This window comes from Chionomys nivalis, assembly GCF_950005125.1.
Source record: "Chionomys nivalis chromosome 23 unlocalized genomic scaffold, mChiNiv1.1 SUPER_23_unloc_1, whole genome shotgun sequence".
Classification (NCBI taxonomy): domain Eukaryota; kingdom Metazoa; phylum Chordata; class Mammalia; order Rodentia; family Cricetidae; genus Chionomys; species Chionomys nivalis.
Window position 1 is genome coordinate 2,200,798 of NW_026646869.1, and position 15,416 is coordinate 2,216,213.

Sequence of the window (15,416 nt, forward strand, 5' to 3'; positions counted from 1 at the left end):
CCCCCAACCAATCCCTCTCTAGGGGCTCACATTGGAACTGGATGGCCTAAAACTTGCTGTGTAGGGAGGGGGCAATGTGTGGGAGGAGGGGGAGGGAAATGGGAAACGGGGAGGAGGCGGAAATTTTAATTAAAAAAGAATAAAATAAAGAAAATAAACTTGCTATGTAGACCAGGCTGGTCTCAAACTCATAGAGATCTGCCAGCTTTTGCCTCCCCATTACACGCTGCTGCCACACCCACTCTCAATCAGTCCCTAAAAGGAAAGGAAGAGGGATGGATACAGTCAGAGCAAGCATGGCAGGGTTACCTGGCAATACTAGCCACCGGGTATTCCGCATTCCTTCGAGGCTATTTTGGGTTTCTCTTTGTAGGGTAATAGGCCAGTGGAGAATCATCCTGCCCCTGGCCTGTCCCCACCCCCATGACCCAGGGTTAATGTCCTAATCATATTTCTTTTTTTTTTTTTTTTTTTGGTTTTTTCAAGACAGGGTTTCTCTGTGGTTTTGGAGCCTGTCCTGGAACTAGCTCTTGTAGACCAGGCTGGTCTCGAACTCACAGAGATCCGCCTGCCTCTGCCTCCCGAGTGCTGGGATTAAAGGCGTGCGCCACCATCGCCCGGCCACCGCCCGGCTTCTTAATCATATTTCTGACTGCTCGGTACTTTCTCTGGCTCACCATGCATGCATGACAGACCCTATGAAAGCCTGCCCCTCTGCCCTGCCGGCTGCTGTCTCTGTTCTGGTCACAGGTTGCTGCCATTCTGGGTTTCTCCCCAATAAAACCTCTTGTGTGAGGTTTGTTACATGACATGACTGTGGGATTTTTTGGCTCCAGATCCCCAAGATACCCTTGGACCAGAAAACCCTTTCAATCATTATAACCGGAAGTTTCTCTCCCGCCCACCAGTTCCCAAATAACCACTCAGAGGCTTATATTAATTTAAATGTTTGGCCTATGGCTCAGGCTTATAACTAGCTAGCTCTTACATTTAAATTAACCCATTTCTATTAATCTGAGTATTGCCACGTGGCTGTGGCATTACTGATCTTCTGGTATGTTGTTCCTTGGGCAGTTGGATGGCATCTCTCTTGACTCTGCCCTTCTTCTCCTGTATCTCTGCTTGGATTTCTCACCTGGCTCTATCCTGACTTGCCATAGGCCAAAGCAGCTTTATTTATCAACCAACGAGAGCAAAACATATTCACAGCATACAGAAAGACATCTGCATCAACTCACACTTCCCAGAGCTGCATCCTAGTGAGTGTGAGGACAGGTGATGACAGACTGTGCAGGAGGAACATCAAGAGGACGGTGACTTTCAAGAGCCCAGAAAGGCAGTGGTCTCCAACGGGAAAGCTCGGGCTGTTTTGCAAAAATAACTCCAAAGCAATGAGGGTCAAGCTAGAGTGTCCCAAGTAGGAAAAATTATTGCTTGCCGTGTCCAACCCAGGAGCTGCTCCATCATTTGTCCTGGGGGAAGGTGACTCCAATGGCCTTCCTCGCCTCCTCAAGAATTTCAGCCAAGAGCTCACTCTCTGCCAGAGGAACTACGGGACTTTCCTTAAGACCTGGGAGGAGAGAGCACAGCAAGCCTCATCCAAAACCCACACACTGGACACCAAGAAAACTACAATTCCCAGAAGTTCTTATGGAATAGGCTAGGTGATTTGAGCGGGTGGTTGTCCCTCAGCTCCTGGGAAATGTAGTTCCAAATTACCTGTTTGGGCTTCAGGGTAGGAGGGAGCACAATATTCTGCTTAGACTGATTGTAGTCCTTCACTCCTTACCTTTACGCAGGCACTCGCGGACGTGGTTCGCTTCATAACTCATGCATGATCCATTTAAAAAATTGTAGTTTTTCCCGAGGGCAGGCGGAGGGAATTCTTTACGCTCACCATTCACTACCAGCTCTGTTGGGCACCACGTTTTGCAAATCTGGAGGAAGATAACAATGCCTACTGCTACCACTCAGCCCTTACCAGCAGAGCTGCAGGCTCCACTCTGGAAAGCAAGCCTAGTGGGCCTGGGGAGGATCTCTGGCACCTGAGAGCTAAGGCTTTATCCCCATTCGACTTGTGAGGTTCAAGCTTGCCTTCTGCCGGGATTGGGGTTGATGAGTTTGATCCTTGACAATGATCCTGTCATACTAAGACCCTATCTGTTGTCTCCCGGAATCAAAACCAGCTTAGACTTGAGGACCAGCTCCTCCTCCGGCAAGTAATGAAGGCTCAGGACAACATTGCAGGAGGGCATCACCACTCTTGGAGACGAGGGCTCATGAGGCCCAGGCTGGATCCCAACTCCCAGTGAAGCTGAGGTTGCCCTTGAACTTCTGATTCTTTTGCCTGATATTACAAGTGTGTGCCACCGTACAACCCCTTCTGTAGAAGAGATTCCACAGAGACATTGCCTCTGGCTTGAATTCCCAAGTATTAGCACCTAGCCTTTGAACTACCTTCAGTGATTGTTACCTTTCCTTTAAATGTGTGCTTCTTAGTAATGGGAGGACTTGGCAAACCAAGAAGTCTCAAGGCTGAGAACAGCTTGGACAAATGGTTCTTTAAACAACTTCAGATAAGAGTTGGGTATGTAGCCGGGCGGTGGTGGCGCACGCTTTTAATCCCAGCACTTGGGAGGCAGAGGCAGGTGAATCTCTGTGAGTTCGAGACCAGCCTGGTCTACAGAGCTAGTTCCGGGACAGGCACCAAAACCTACAGAGAGACCCTGTCTCGAAAAACCAAAAAAAAACAAACAAACAAAAAAAGAGTTGGGTATGTGGAAATTGCTTGCTTAAAGGTATAAATCCTGCCAGGTGGTGGTGGTGCACACCTTTAATCCCAGCACTCGGGAGGAGGCAGAGGCAGGCGGATCTCTAAGCATTCAAGGCTAGCCTGGCCTACAAAGTGAGTTCCAGGACAGCCATAACACAGAGAAACTCTGTCTCCAAAAACAAAACAAAAAGATGTATATCCTGCAACAATATAAAAGCTTTTGTGGACCAAGGAGCAGTCAGTTCCCACCCAGTTCACGGGAAGCTGGGGCCCTGCTTTTGTTAAGCCTAATTCCCTAGAATGACCCTTTTTCTTCCAAGGACCCACACAAAGCAGGGCGCTGACAACCTTTCTTCTTACCTGATAGACCTCTGCTAAACTAGTCCTCTGCCCACCTGTAGGACAGAATGGAACCAGTGGATGGCAGCTAGGACACAAGGGAAGGACGGTAGAAGTCCTTCAAGATGCAGGAAAGGGCTGAAGTTATTCTATAGCTTGACTTGCTGGATATGTGATTTCTTTCTCCCTTTTCCATCTTTTTCATTGACGTGTTAGTGTCAAACACACTCAGCTGCACGCCAAAAGTGTGCTCTACTGCTGAGCTGTGCACACGGCCATCACTGGAGGATTCTAGGCAATGCTAGATCTCTGTCTCTAGATTCTTTCTCCTTTTTATTTTTGAAGGTCTTGCTAAGTAGTCCAAACTGTCCTTGAAATCCCCCTGTAGCCCAGAATGGCTTGGAACTGTGATGCCCCCTGCACCTCTAGGTCCAACAGGATCTCCTTTCTTTGGCAGCTAGGTGTCAACTGCAGGATACCATGCACGCTAGCCATGTCTTCCACTGAGCCACATTTTCAGACCAAAAACTTGGATTTCTGTCTAACAACAGAATCCAAGAAAATCTGGCCGCTGGTGAGACACATATTGTCTAGAGACAACTGGAAAGTCCTAAGCCTGCTAGCATGATGTTTAGAACCTGAACGGTTCACAGCAGAAGCAGGTGGCTGGAGTGTGGGCCTGGAGGGTTATGTCCACTCTTGGTGCTCACCTGAGTTCTTGGCTTCCTCACCGGCATGGTGAGCAAGCTGTGTGTAAAGCCTCCATTGCTACAGATCACAGCTGTTCAGCCTCTGTGCTGAGCTGACGACAGGTTGTGCTGGGCAGGCCTGAGCCAAAATGAACCATTCCCTCACTTAAAATGCTTCTGTCAGACATTGGTCACAGGATTAGGGAAAGTAGCAAATACAGCTGGAAAGAACTCAGGGCCGGAGAGTCACTTGGTGGCAGAGCATGTGTTCAGAGTTGGGAAGGTAGGCACCAAAAACCAAAGGCCTCAGAATAGGGGACTATAACCTTAAGGCTGAAACCACATCCCTTGACTTAGTTGTTGAGGAGTCTGAATGTCTCAGAAGCAGGGTAAATAGTGGTTACTTCAGCTTTAGGAACCCCCGGAAGGCTGCTGCATAGCCTTCCGGGACAAGTGTGGCTCACCTGGGCCATGCCCTTGGTGCCAATCACGTATGCTGTGTTGGGGAGATTGGAGGTGATGCTACAGGTGAAGCTGCCATGAACCCCTCCTGGGTACTGAAGTAGCACACTAACGGTGTCGTCCACACCTGTAAAGAAAGCGCAGGTCAGCACGGGGCAGGGGCGTAGGACAGACTGCACCGGCTCCAGCCTTGGCCCAGACACTATTTTTTCAAAATATGATTTTTTTTTTTAATTTTAAATGCATTGGTGTTTGGCCTGCATGTGTGTCTATGTGAGGGTGTCAGATCCCCAGGCACTGGAGTTACAGACAGTTGTGAGCTACTATGTGGGTGCTGGGAATTGAACCTGGATCCTCTGGGTCATCTGGAAAAACTGCCAGCGCTTTTAACCTCTGAGCTATCTCTCCAGTCCCTGGCCCAGACACTTGGCCTGGTTTTTGTTGTTTTCTTTAGTCTCATTTTTGTTGCTTTTGCTGGGTTTTGTTTATTAGTTTGTGACAGAATTTTCTGGAGTTCGGGCTCAAGCTAGCCTTCTTAGGGATTAGATAATAACCTACACAGACCCTCCTGTCTCCACTCCCTAAAGAGCCAGGATTACAGGCACACACCGCCATGTGTCTAACTTATTAGAAGTGTGCCACAGCACACCTGTACAAGTGAGAAAAGTCCAGAAAATTCCCTCTCCACGGGGATCAAACTCTGGCCTTGAGGCTCCCAAGGTCTCACCTGGCCCCTGTTTCCCTGTTTGTTTATTATGCATAATGAAGTGTTTTGTCTGCGTGTACACCTCCGTGCCAGAAGAGGGCACCAGACCTCATTATAGATGGTTGTGAGCCACCATGTAGTTGCTGGGAATTGAACTCAGGACCTCTAGAAAGACAGCCAGAGCTCTCCAGCTCCCCCACCCTGTTTTGTTTTTATCAAACAAGGCTTCACTGTATAATCCAGGCTGGCTTTGGACTCATGAACTCTTCCTGCCTCTGTCTTTCAAGGGCTGAGATTACAGGCTTGAACTACAATGCCCTGAATTTTTTTATTTTTTTATTTTATTTTATTTTTATTTTTTGGTTTTTCGAGACAGGGTTTCTTTGTGGCTTTGGAGCCTGCCCTGGAACTAGCTCTTGTAGACCAGGCTGGACTCGAACTCACAGGCTGGTCTCAAACTCACCTGCCTCTGCCTCCCAACTGCTGGGATTAAAGGCGTGCGCCACCACCGCCCGGCCTAATGCCCTGAATTAATAATAATGTACTTTGAATGAGCAATTATATGGCATCTGAATTTTACCTCAGTGTGTAGGAGACCTTGCTGCCCTTCCAGAGTAAGTGGGTTAGTTCCCAGCACCCATATGGCAGCTCACAGCTGCCTGAAACTCCAGTTTCAAGAAATCCAATTCCTTCTTCTGACCTCTGAGGTCACATAGCATATGTTCATGCTGACACACATACATACATACAAATTAAAATGACCTTTAAAAAAAATCCTGCCGGGTGGTGTTGGCCTATGTCTTTAATCCCAAATCTCGGAAGGCAGAGGCAGGCGGATCTCTGAGTTTGAGGCCAGTCTGGTCTACAGAGTGAATTCCATGATAGACTCCAAAGCTACAGAGAAACCCTGTCTTGATAAACAAAACAAACAAACAAAATCTCTTCATCAACTCCCATGACATTAATATTAATATCATTAATATTTGACCAGTCAAATAATTAAAATAGAGCAATCCAGTCTCAGATCACGTGACAGAGTGTCAGTGCATGACCAGTGGAGAGCTGACCTGTGTAAAAGGGTAAAGGTGTGGAGGGTGGGGTTGGGAGTCAGGTTTTGAAGGAGACATTGGGCCCTACCGACCTTCCTGAGGATGCGCTAATTCTTTGAACTACATTTCCCAGAAAGCCATGGGGGTAACAACCAGCTAAATGTATACATGTGCCACTGGCAGTTCTGGGAATGGTAGTTCTTTCTGTGTGTAGTGCGTGGCTAGGAGAGTCGTCCCTCAAGGAAGTCCCTCCAGCTGTCTAATTTGATTTTTCTGGGGGGAAGCGGGGCTCAGGAGAACTGAGCGAGAACGCCTCCTACCGCCACCTAGCCGAGGGTGCGCAGTACCTGTTTCATGGATCCTTCCCACGGCTGAAACCTTCTCTGGCTTCTGCGCACCAAAGACCATAGAGAGGAATTGCACGCAGTAGATGCCTAGGTCCAGCAGGCTGCCGCCGGCCTGGCTCCAGTCTGTGGATCGGGGTAAATGGCTCAATTCTGCCCCAAATTCTGCCCGGGCCACTCGTAGGTCCCCGACAGTTCCTTGGGCCAAAACTTCCCGCAGAGCCTCCATAGCAGGAAAAAACCGGCTCCAGATAGCCTGCAAACCAGAGAGGGGAGCCCAGGGATACGGAGGTGTCAGAACTCAAGAGGTAATCAGTCACACTTCCTAAGGATCCTAATCCCTACCCAAAACCCAAAACACACCTCTATCCTTCCACAGACCTTAGCCGCTGCCGTAAGGTCCCGCCTTGACCTTCCACACCCGGCCATCTTCCCGGTTACCTTTTCTTTTCTTTTTTTTTTTTTAAATATTTATTTATTATGCATACAATATTCTGTCTGTGTGCATGCCTGCTGGCCAGAAGAGGGCACCAGACCTCATTACAGATGGTTGTGAGCCACCATGTGGTTGCTGGGAATCGAACTCGGGTCCTTTGGAAGAGCACGCAATGCTCTTAACCTCTGAGCCATCTCTCCAGCCCCCGGTTACCTTTTCTAACTAATCTCTGTCCCATAAACATTTTTGTTTTCTTAGATAGGGTGTCACGTAGCTCAGGCTGGCTTTGACCTCACTGAGTAGTAGAAGTGAGTCTCAATTGAGGAACTAGCTGGATCAGCCTGGCCTGCGGGGGGGGGGGGGGGGGGGGGGGGGGGGGAGTCCACTGTAGGCTAAATTACCATGCCTTGGGCAAGTGGGCGTGAATCCAGAGCCTTGGGTTAGGGAACAAACCAAATGGTCTAGCCACTGAGATAATATCTCCAGCCCTTTAAAAAACTTTGTAGGGGTTGGAGAGATGGCTCAGAGGTTAAGAGCATTGCCTGCTCTTCCAAAGGTCCTGAGTTCAATTCCCAGCAACCACATGGTGGCTCACAACCATCTGTAGTGGGGTCTGGTGCCCTCTTCTAGCCTGCAGGCATACACACAGACAGAATATTGTATACATAATAAATAAATAAATATTAAAAAAACAACAACTTTGTATTGGTGGGCGTGGTGGTGCACACCTTTAATCCCAGCCCTCAGGAGGCAAGGGGCAGGGGAGGAGGGGGGTTTCTCTGTGTCCCCCCTTCTCCAGCCCTCTCCCTACTCTCTTTTTTCTTTTTTTTTTTTTTTGGATTTTCGAGACAGGGTTTCTCTGTAGCTTTTGGTTCCTGTTCTAGACCAGGTTGGCCTCGAACTCACAGAAATCCGCCTGCCTCTGCCTCCCGAGTGCTGGGATTAAAGGCGTGAGCCACCACCTCCCGGCTCTTTCTTTTTTGAGACAGGGTTTCTCTGTGGCTTTGGAGCCTGTCCTGGAACTAGCTCTTGTAGACCAGACTGGCCTCGAACTCACAGAGATCCTCCTGCCTCTGCCTCCCGAGTGCTGGGATTAAAGGAACCTTGCACTGTTTAATAAAGTTTGTGAGTCTGTATGGCACAATTCATGCAGGTGCCTCCATAGGCCAGCAGAGGGCGACAAATCCCGACTGCAAACAATCCAATGCCTTTCTTTGATCAGACCTGAACTCTGGTCCTCTCAAAGAACAGCCAGTGTTCTTGCTTCTGAGCCATTTCTTCCGTTCCAACCACAAACCCACCCTCCTTCCTCCTTTCTTTCCATCCTTTCATTTTTTTTCTTTCTTTCTTCCTTTTTTTGAGATACAGTCTGGCAACCCTAGCTGGCTTGGAACTCATGAAGATCCCAGTGCTAAGATTAAAAGTGTTCACTGGGCTGGGCAGTGGTGGCGCACACTTTTAATTCCAGCACTCAGGAGGAAGAGACGGGAGATCTCTATGAGTTCAAGGCCAGCCTGGTCTAGAGCTAGTTCCAAGACAGCCAGGGCTGTTACACAGAGAAACCCTGTCTCAAAAAACCAAATAAACAAACAAAAGTGTTCTGTTACACAGAGAAACCAGGTCTTGAAAAACCAAAATAAATAAATAATAAAAGTAAGTGTTCACCACTAGGCTGGGCAGCCTTGAATTTTTACTCCCCCTACCTCTGCCTCCTGCCCAGCGTCGAGACGACAGAAGTGAGTCACTACCTTATTCCCTATTCGCATGGTGCTGAGGATGGAGCCCAAGGCCTCCTGCGTGCAGGCAAGCACTCCCTCCAAGGAGCCACATCCCCAGGGCCTCCCGCATGCAGGCAAGCACTCGGTTCATGGAGCCGCATCCCCAGCCTCTTTTCAGCATCACTTAATGGCTTCCTTCCTTCTTTTTTTTTTTTTTTTTTTTTTTTTTTTTTTTGGTTTTTTGAGACAGGGTTTCTCTGTGGCTTTGGAGCCTGTCCTGGAACTAGCTCTTGTAGATCAGACTGGTCTCGAACACTCACAGAGATCCGCCTGCCTCTGCCTCCCAAGTGCTGGGATTAAAGGCGTGCGCCACCACTGCCCGGCGGCTTCCTTCCTTCTTGCTTTTTGAGACAAGGTGTCACTGTGCAGCTCTAGCTGTCTGGAACTCCCTCTGTAGACCAGGCTGGACTTGAACTCACAGAGAACCACCTGCCTCTGCCTCCTGAGTGCTGGGATCAAACACCTGATCTCTTCTTGGTTGACTGTAGAAACAGTCACTCGTTTTAGGGTCTGGAGGGATGGCTCAGTAGTTAGGAGCACTTGTTGCTCTTGCAGAGGACTCAGGTTTGCATCCTACCCACTACATGGTGGCTTATAACCCCTTCAGTTCCAGGGGATCTGATACTGTCTTTTTGTTTTGTTTTGTTTTGTTTTATCTTTTGTTTTTCTATGTGTAACAGCCCTGGCTGTCCTGGAACTCACTCTGTAGACCAGGCTGAAATCAAACTCACAGAGATCTACCTGTCTTTGCCTCCCGATATTGGGATTAAAGGGGTGTGCTACCACCTCCTGCAAAATTTTTTTTAATTTATTTATTTATTATGTATACAATATTCTATCTGTGTGTATGCCTGCAGGCCAGAAGAGGGCACCAGACCTCATTACAGATGGTTGTGAGCCAACATGTAGTTGCTGGGAATTGAACTCAGGACCTTTGGAAGAGCAGGCAACGCTCTTAACCTCTGAGCCATCTCTCTAGCCCCCCCATTTTTTTTTAATTAATTGTTTTATTTTATTTTATTTATTTTGGAAACAAGGTTTCTCTGTATCTTTGGTGCCTGTCCTGGTCCTGGGACTAGCTCTTATAGACTAGGTTGGCCTCGAACTCACAGAGATCCACCTGTCTCTGCCTCCCAAGTTATTTTTGTTTTTTGAGATAGGGTTTCTCTGTGTAGCTTTGGAGACCTGGTACTGTCTTCTAATCTCTGTGAGCACCAAGTATACACTTGGCATATTAAATAAAATAAATAATAAAAGCTTCTTGCCGGGCGGTGGTGGCGCACGCCTTTAATCCCAGCACTTGGGAGGCAGAGGCAGGCGGATCTCTGTGAGTTCGAGACCAGCCTGGTCTACAAGAGCTAGTTCCAGGACAGGCTCCAAAACCACAGAGAAACCCTGTCTCGAAAAACCAAAAAAAATAAATAAAAATAAAAAAAAATTTAAAAAAAAGCTTCTTTTATATTTATTTACTTTTATTTTGTGTGCATTGGTGTTTTCCCTGCATGTTAGTCTGTATGAGGGTGTCAGATCTTGAAGTTACAGACAGTTGTGAGCCTCCATGTGAGTGCTGGGAATTGAACCCAAGTCCTCTGGAAGAGCAGTCAGTGCTATTAACCACTGAGCCATCTCTCCAACCCTAAAATGATTTTTTCCCAAGTCTTTAATTTTGGAAGTCAAACAGTTTGGTGGCAAATTTTTAGTCACCCACTAGCTTTGCCATAGGTGACATCTCTGCCTGGAGCCATGAAATGTGTTCAAAACTTCAGGGCCTTGAAGGTCACCTCCCCTGTTCAGGGCCTCGAAGGTCTCCTCCTCTGTGCTGGGGATGGCACTCTGGAAAAGTATCTCTTCATGTCTCCTGTTCTGCCTGAGAAAGAAACTGTTTGTGCGCCAGGGCCAGCATGTAACTTTTTCTGGGAGAATCTACAAAGGCTGAGTCACTGTTCTTATCCGTGGCTTCCTCGGGTTCACAGAGTGGCATTGGCCTGCAGATAACAGCAGTCCTCTGGGAAGCTCCTGCATGCTGTGGACCTCTCCTGAGCTGTTGGTCTGCCTGCCACACCTCCCCACAACTCCTTAGGTAAGTCTTGCGCCAGCAAGCCCTTAAGCAAAATGGCCTCTGTCTTCCTTGGTTTTCTTGCTTTCCGAATAAATACTTTTCCTCATTGCTCTTTTCAAGTGGGGAACAGTGAACTTGGGTTTGTGCCTTCAACAGAGGCTAGATTCAGTTGTATCCTGGCCTCAGTGAGATTCTGATCCTTTGGCATTTTGACTGTGTGCAAGTTTGGGCAATTGTGTTTAGTCCTGGCAGCTGGGCTGTCTGGATGTCAGAGGGGCCCTCCAGGCTTACCTCCATAAGGAAGATGCCCCGAGAACGGGCCTCTGCCACCATCTCCCGAACTTCGGCTGCATTCACACCCATGGGTTTCTCGCACAGGACGGCCTTGCCCGCTGCCAGGCAGAGAAGTACCACTGCCTTGTGCTGGGGGTGCTGGGTACCAACGTAGACCACCTCTGCAGCAGAAGGAAGGAGCGTGGGTCAGCACTGCCCACAAAGAGGCCTGTCCGCCAACGTTCAGGGACTAAGTGGTGTGTTCAACTAATCCTCTTGTTGAAAAGAGACTACCAAGCTTTTGGGAGGCTGAGGTAGGATAACCGATTTGAGCCGGGTCTGGGCTACATAGTGAGGCTTGTCTCAAAACTCTAAGGAGCCAGGCCTTTAGTCCCAACACTTAGAAACCAGAAATCGGGGCTGGAGAGATGGCTCAGAGGTTAAGAGTACTGGCTGCTCTTCCAGAGATACTGAGTTCAATTTCTGGTAACCATGTGGTGGCTCACAACCATCATCTAACGGAATGGGATCTGATTCCCTCTTTTGGCATGCAGTCAGAACGTGGTATACATAATAAATAAATCTAGAAAGAAAGACAGATAGACAGACAGAAAGAATGAATGAAAGCGGAAACTAAGGCAGGCAGAGCTCTGTGAGTTTGACCCAAGCCTAATCTACAGCAGAGAGATGGGATACAGCTCTGAGGAACCTAAGTTGTGAGATTCCATCCCCAGGGCTGTGAAATGAACACATTCTTTTTTTTTTTTTTTTTTTTTTTTTGGTTTTTTCGAGACAGGGTTTCTCTGTGGCTTTGGAGCCTGTCCTGGAACTAGCTCTGTAGACCAGGCTGGTCTCGAACTCACAGAGATCCGCCTGCCTCTGCCTCCCAAGTGCTGGGATTAAAGGCGTGCGCCACCATCGCCCGGCTTTTAAAGTTTTTTTTTTTTTTTTTTTTTGGTTAAATGAACACATTCTTAACAGATTCTCTAGCCTCCTGAGAAACGGCCTCAGCTTCAGCAGCCTGGCATCTAGGTACAGTTTGAGCCGGTTTTTGGCCAGGGCATGCCTACTAACTCTGCTTCCTACCCCAGCTGAACCCAAGCCTTTCCAAAGCACCGCCCACCCCACTGAAGCCCGGTATCAGATGCACATTTGCCACAGTACAGGTCAGAGGCTGTGCCTAGCTCTGGCCCCACCTCCATTGTCCAGGCCACTCACCCACGTTTGGGTCCTTTGCTAACTCCTCATAGGAGCCATATGCCTTGGGGATGTTGTATTTCTGGGCAAACTCCTTTGCCCGGTTCAGGTCCCTCGCAGCCACTGCCACCACCTGGTGTGGAATTCAAAGGGTGATGTGGGGCCGTTGTAGGAGGTAACGGTAGATGAGAGACAGACAATGGGAGAGGCTGAAATAGGGAGAGGACAGCCTTCTGTTTGGGAGGAGGAGAAAGTGGGGGGTGGGAAAGCCAGACGTCCTCAGGCTAGCCTAGATTACATAATGGGACAAGACCACCCCTGGTACATGGCAAGACCCTAAATATAAAGGGAAGTGAGGTCCCCATGAGCCAAGGCCCAGTCCCTGACTGCACAATAGCTTCTCTCCGGGTAGCTAAGCTCCCCTCAAGCACCTCAGGTTAGGAGCCTGGGGTGAGGAGGAGTGCGCTGAGAAAAGTCTCCCGGCCTTGGGGGTCAGAAGACCTCAGCGTTCCCTTTTCCTCTCAGGGTCGCCTCCTGTCTCCGTCGTGGGATAGGAACCTTCTTAGACCCGAGGCTCCCCTCTTCCTGAGCCCCAGGGTCTCCCTAGGGAGCTGCACCTGGTGCTCCGAGGGAGGCAGTGAGCTCAGCATGGTCGTAAAGTCGCTGGCGATTAAGCCAGCTGACACGATGCCCCAGCGCAGCGCCATCCTCTCCGCTCTCCACTGCCGGTCTGGAATCTTCGGCCTGCGCGGAGCTGCCCCGGCGGCTATTAAGAATGGCAGGCTGGAGGCGGGGCCAATGGAACCGCACACCGCTTGGCTCCACAGTCCTTTGCTTTCTGATTTGGTTGAGACCTTGACCTCTAGATACACAAAAGAGTTTGTGTGTGTGTGTGAGAGAGAGACAGAGACAGAGAGAGAGAGAGGAGAGAGAGAGAGAGGGAGAGAGAGAGAGGGAGAGAGAGGCATTTCTCCAATGCTGCTGTGCTCTGCCCCCCTCCCCCTTTTGACAGTGCCATACTTTGTTATTGGCCTGAAATTCACAATATAGCCCAGGCTGCTGACCTCAACTCAAAGCAATCCTCCTGCCTGAATGCAGGGATTACAAGCATATATCACTATGCCTATCTTTCAGGTGCCCTTTTACTTTTTATTTTGAGACAGGGTCTTGCTATCATTAGAAATTGGTCTGAGATCTCAAGTAAAGGACCACAGGATCCAAAGTATTTTTGGCAAGGCAAAATCTGTAGATGGGAGGATAGCCGTCCCAATCAAGCAAGCGAACACACCCAGCAGGGACCCATTAGGTTTGTTTTTGTTGTTCAAATGTGTGTGTGTTGCCTGTAAGTGTGTATATGTGGCATGTGCATGCCTGGTGCTCGCAGAGGTCAGAAGAGGGTGTCTCAGTGGCTGGAGAGGTGGCTCAGCAGTAAAGAGCACCGGCGGCTCTTCCAGAGGACCTGAGTTCAGTTCCCCATGGCAGCTCACAACCATCTTTAACTCTAGTTCTAGAAGATCCAATGCCTTCTGTCCTGTGTGCACCATGCATGTACAGTGTCATAAATGCAAACAGGCACACCCTCAAATCCATGGCATGAAGAGGAGGAGGAGGAGGTTGGATCCCCTAGAACCGGAGTTATAGACGCCGGGAACCTCTCATCATGTGGGTGCTAGGAACCTAGCCAAGAGCTCTTAACTGCTGAGCCCCTTCCTCTCCACCCCCAGTTATGTCTTTACACCTCTCTTTAATGGTGGAACTTTAGCTCATTTGACTTTTGGAGAGAAAAGAAAGAACATCTCATTTACACCTGCCACGTCCTGCTCTCGTAGAAGGGTCTCATTCTGTCTTTTCTTCAGGTTCCCTTAACATTGCCTGATCTGCATATTCAGTCACAATTTAGTGAGACAGGCATTCTGTCAGTAATCATAGTTTTAATTAATCATTGAACTAAGGTTATGCAACATCTAACCATAGCCATGTTAATCTATAATCATCTAACTGTAATCATGGATAATAACTATTCCCATTTCTGTTTAACCCTTTGATAGAGTCCCTGACAGTATCACTGTGTGCTTGAAGTGATCCTCTTGCCTCAGACTCCCGAGCAGCTAAGATGACAGGCCTGGACCACAAGCCTGACAGGTGGTTCTACTTCTTATGGCCCCTGGAGTTAGGGACAGAATCCTCTCCCATGCCCCTCTGTGCTTCTTCCTGGCTCAGGACTGGACCCCGTTGGGGGGGAGGGTGTCACATTTCTGTTGGTTTTTTTTTTTTTTTTTTTGAGACAGGGTTTCTCTGTGGTTTTGTGTTTTTTTTTTTTTTTTTGGTTTTTCGAGACAGGGTTTCTCTGTGGTTTTGGAGCCTGTCCTGGAACTAGCCCTGTAGACCAGGCTGGTCTCGAACTCACAGAGATCCGCCTGCCTCTGCCTCCCGAGTGCTGGATTAAAGGCGTGCGCCACCACCGCCCGGCTGGTGTCACATTTCTGTTCCGGAAAATGCGAGTTCCTGCAGCTTCTAGTTCCCAGAAACCCTTAGGAGAGCAGCTGAGTTCTGTGGCCTAGTATGTAGAATAGAAAACTGATTCTCACTGATTGGCTAAATCCACTTTCAGCAGGGCAATATCCAGTTTCCCTCGCATTGCAGACATTTTAGACGTTGGGTAGCTGGGGCTGGAGGGATGGCTCAGTAGTTAAGAGCATGGGCTGCCCTTGCAGAGGGCCTGAGTGTGGTTCACAGCGTCAACACTGAGAAGCTCACAATCACCTGTAACTGCAGCTGCTCTCTGAAGTCTGTGGGCACCGGCACTCCTGTGCCAGACACACAGAGACACATATACTCAGAACTAACAATCTTTTTAAAAAGGTGTTATGCAGGACTTGGTGGTGCGCGCTTTTAATCCCAGCACTTGAGATGCAGAAGCTGATGGATCTCTTGAGTTGAAGGCCGGTCTGGTCTACATAGAGTTCCAAGATAGCCAGAGCTGCATAGTAATAGCCTGTCTCAAAAAAACAAAAAGCAAGACAAACAAAAAAAGACAAGACCTTGGTGTGGGAGGGGTCCACAGGCCCCTCCCCTCTCTGAGGGTCTCTAAGCAGTTAAGGGGCAGTGGAGCTGCTGTGCTGTATGGTGTTTGTTTTGTCTCTCTGAATCATTTATGTGGTACCATCTTGGAGAACAGAATACATTCTCCCAGAAACCATGGCAACTAACCAGCGATAGCCAGGTCTATGGTTACGGAACTCCAGGCACTTCCTGGTAGATGGAAGAAGGGAAAGTCACAAAACTGGTTCCTGAGACTCCAGCCATTACTC

General features: G+C 48.7%; 1 protein-coding gene across 1 annotated transcript; it reads right to left on the bottom strand.

Annotated features, from left to right (window-relative positions):
* Positions 1-954: 954 nt before the first annotated feature.
* On the bottom strand, positions 955-13,005 carry Dhdh (dihydrodiol dehydrogenase). The gene is made up of 7 exons (XM_057761064.1): positions 12,723-13,005; positions 12,127-12,238; positions 10,927-11,090; positions 6,366-6,618; positions 4,266-4,390; positions 1,790-1,937; positions 955-1,570 (listed from the first exon to the last, which is right to left on the bottom strand). The coding sequence occupies exons 1-7, from the start codon at positions 12,810-12,812 to the stop codon at positions 1,464-1,466; spliced, it is 999 nt and encodes a 332-aa protein (XP_057617047.1). The 5' UTR covers positions 12,813-13,005; the 3' UTR covers positions 955-1,463.
* Between the last annotated feature and the right edge of the window lie 2,411 nt (positions 13,006-15,416).

Coding starts and splice junctions, on each gene's coding strand:
- Dhdh (XM_057761064.1), bottom strand. CDS start 12,812: ATGGCGCTGCGCTGGGGCATCGTGTCAGCTGGCTTAATCGCCAGCGAC. Junction 12,239..12,722: donor TGCCTCCCTCGGAGCACCAG/GTGCAGCTCCCT, acceptor ATTCCACACCAG/GTGGTGGCAGTGGCTGCGAG. Junction 1,938..4,265: donor GCACCAAGGGCATGGCCCAG/GTGAGCCACACT, acceptor ATCTTCCTCCAG/ATTTGCAAAACGTGGTGCCC.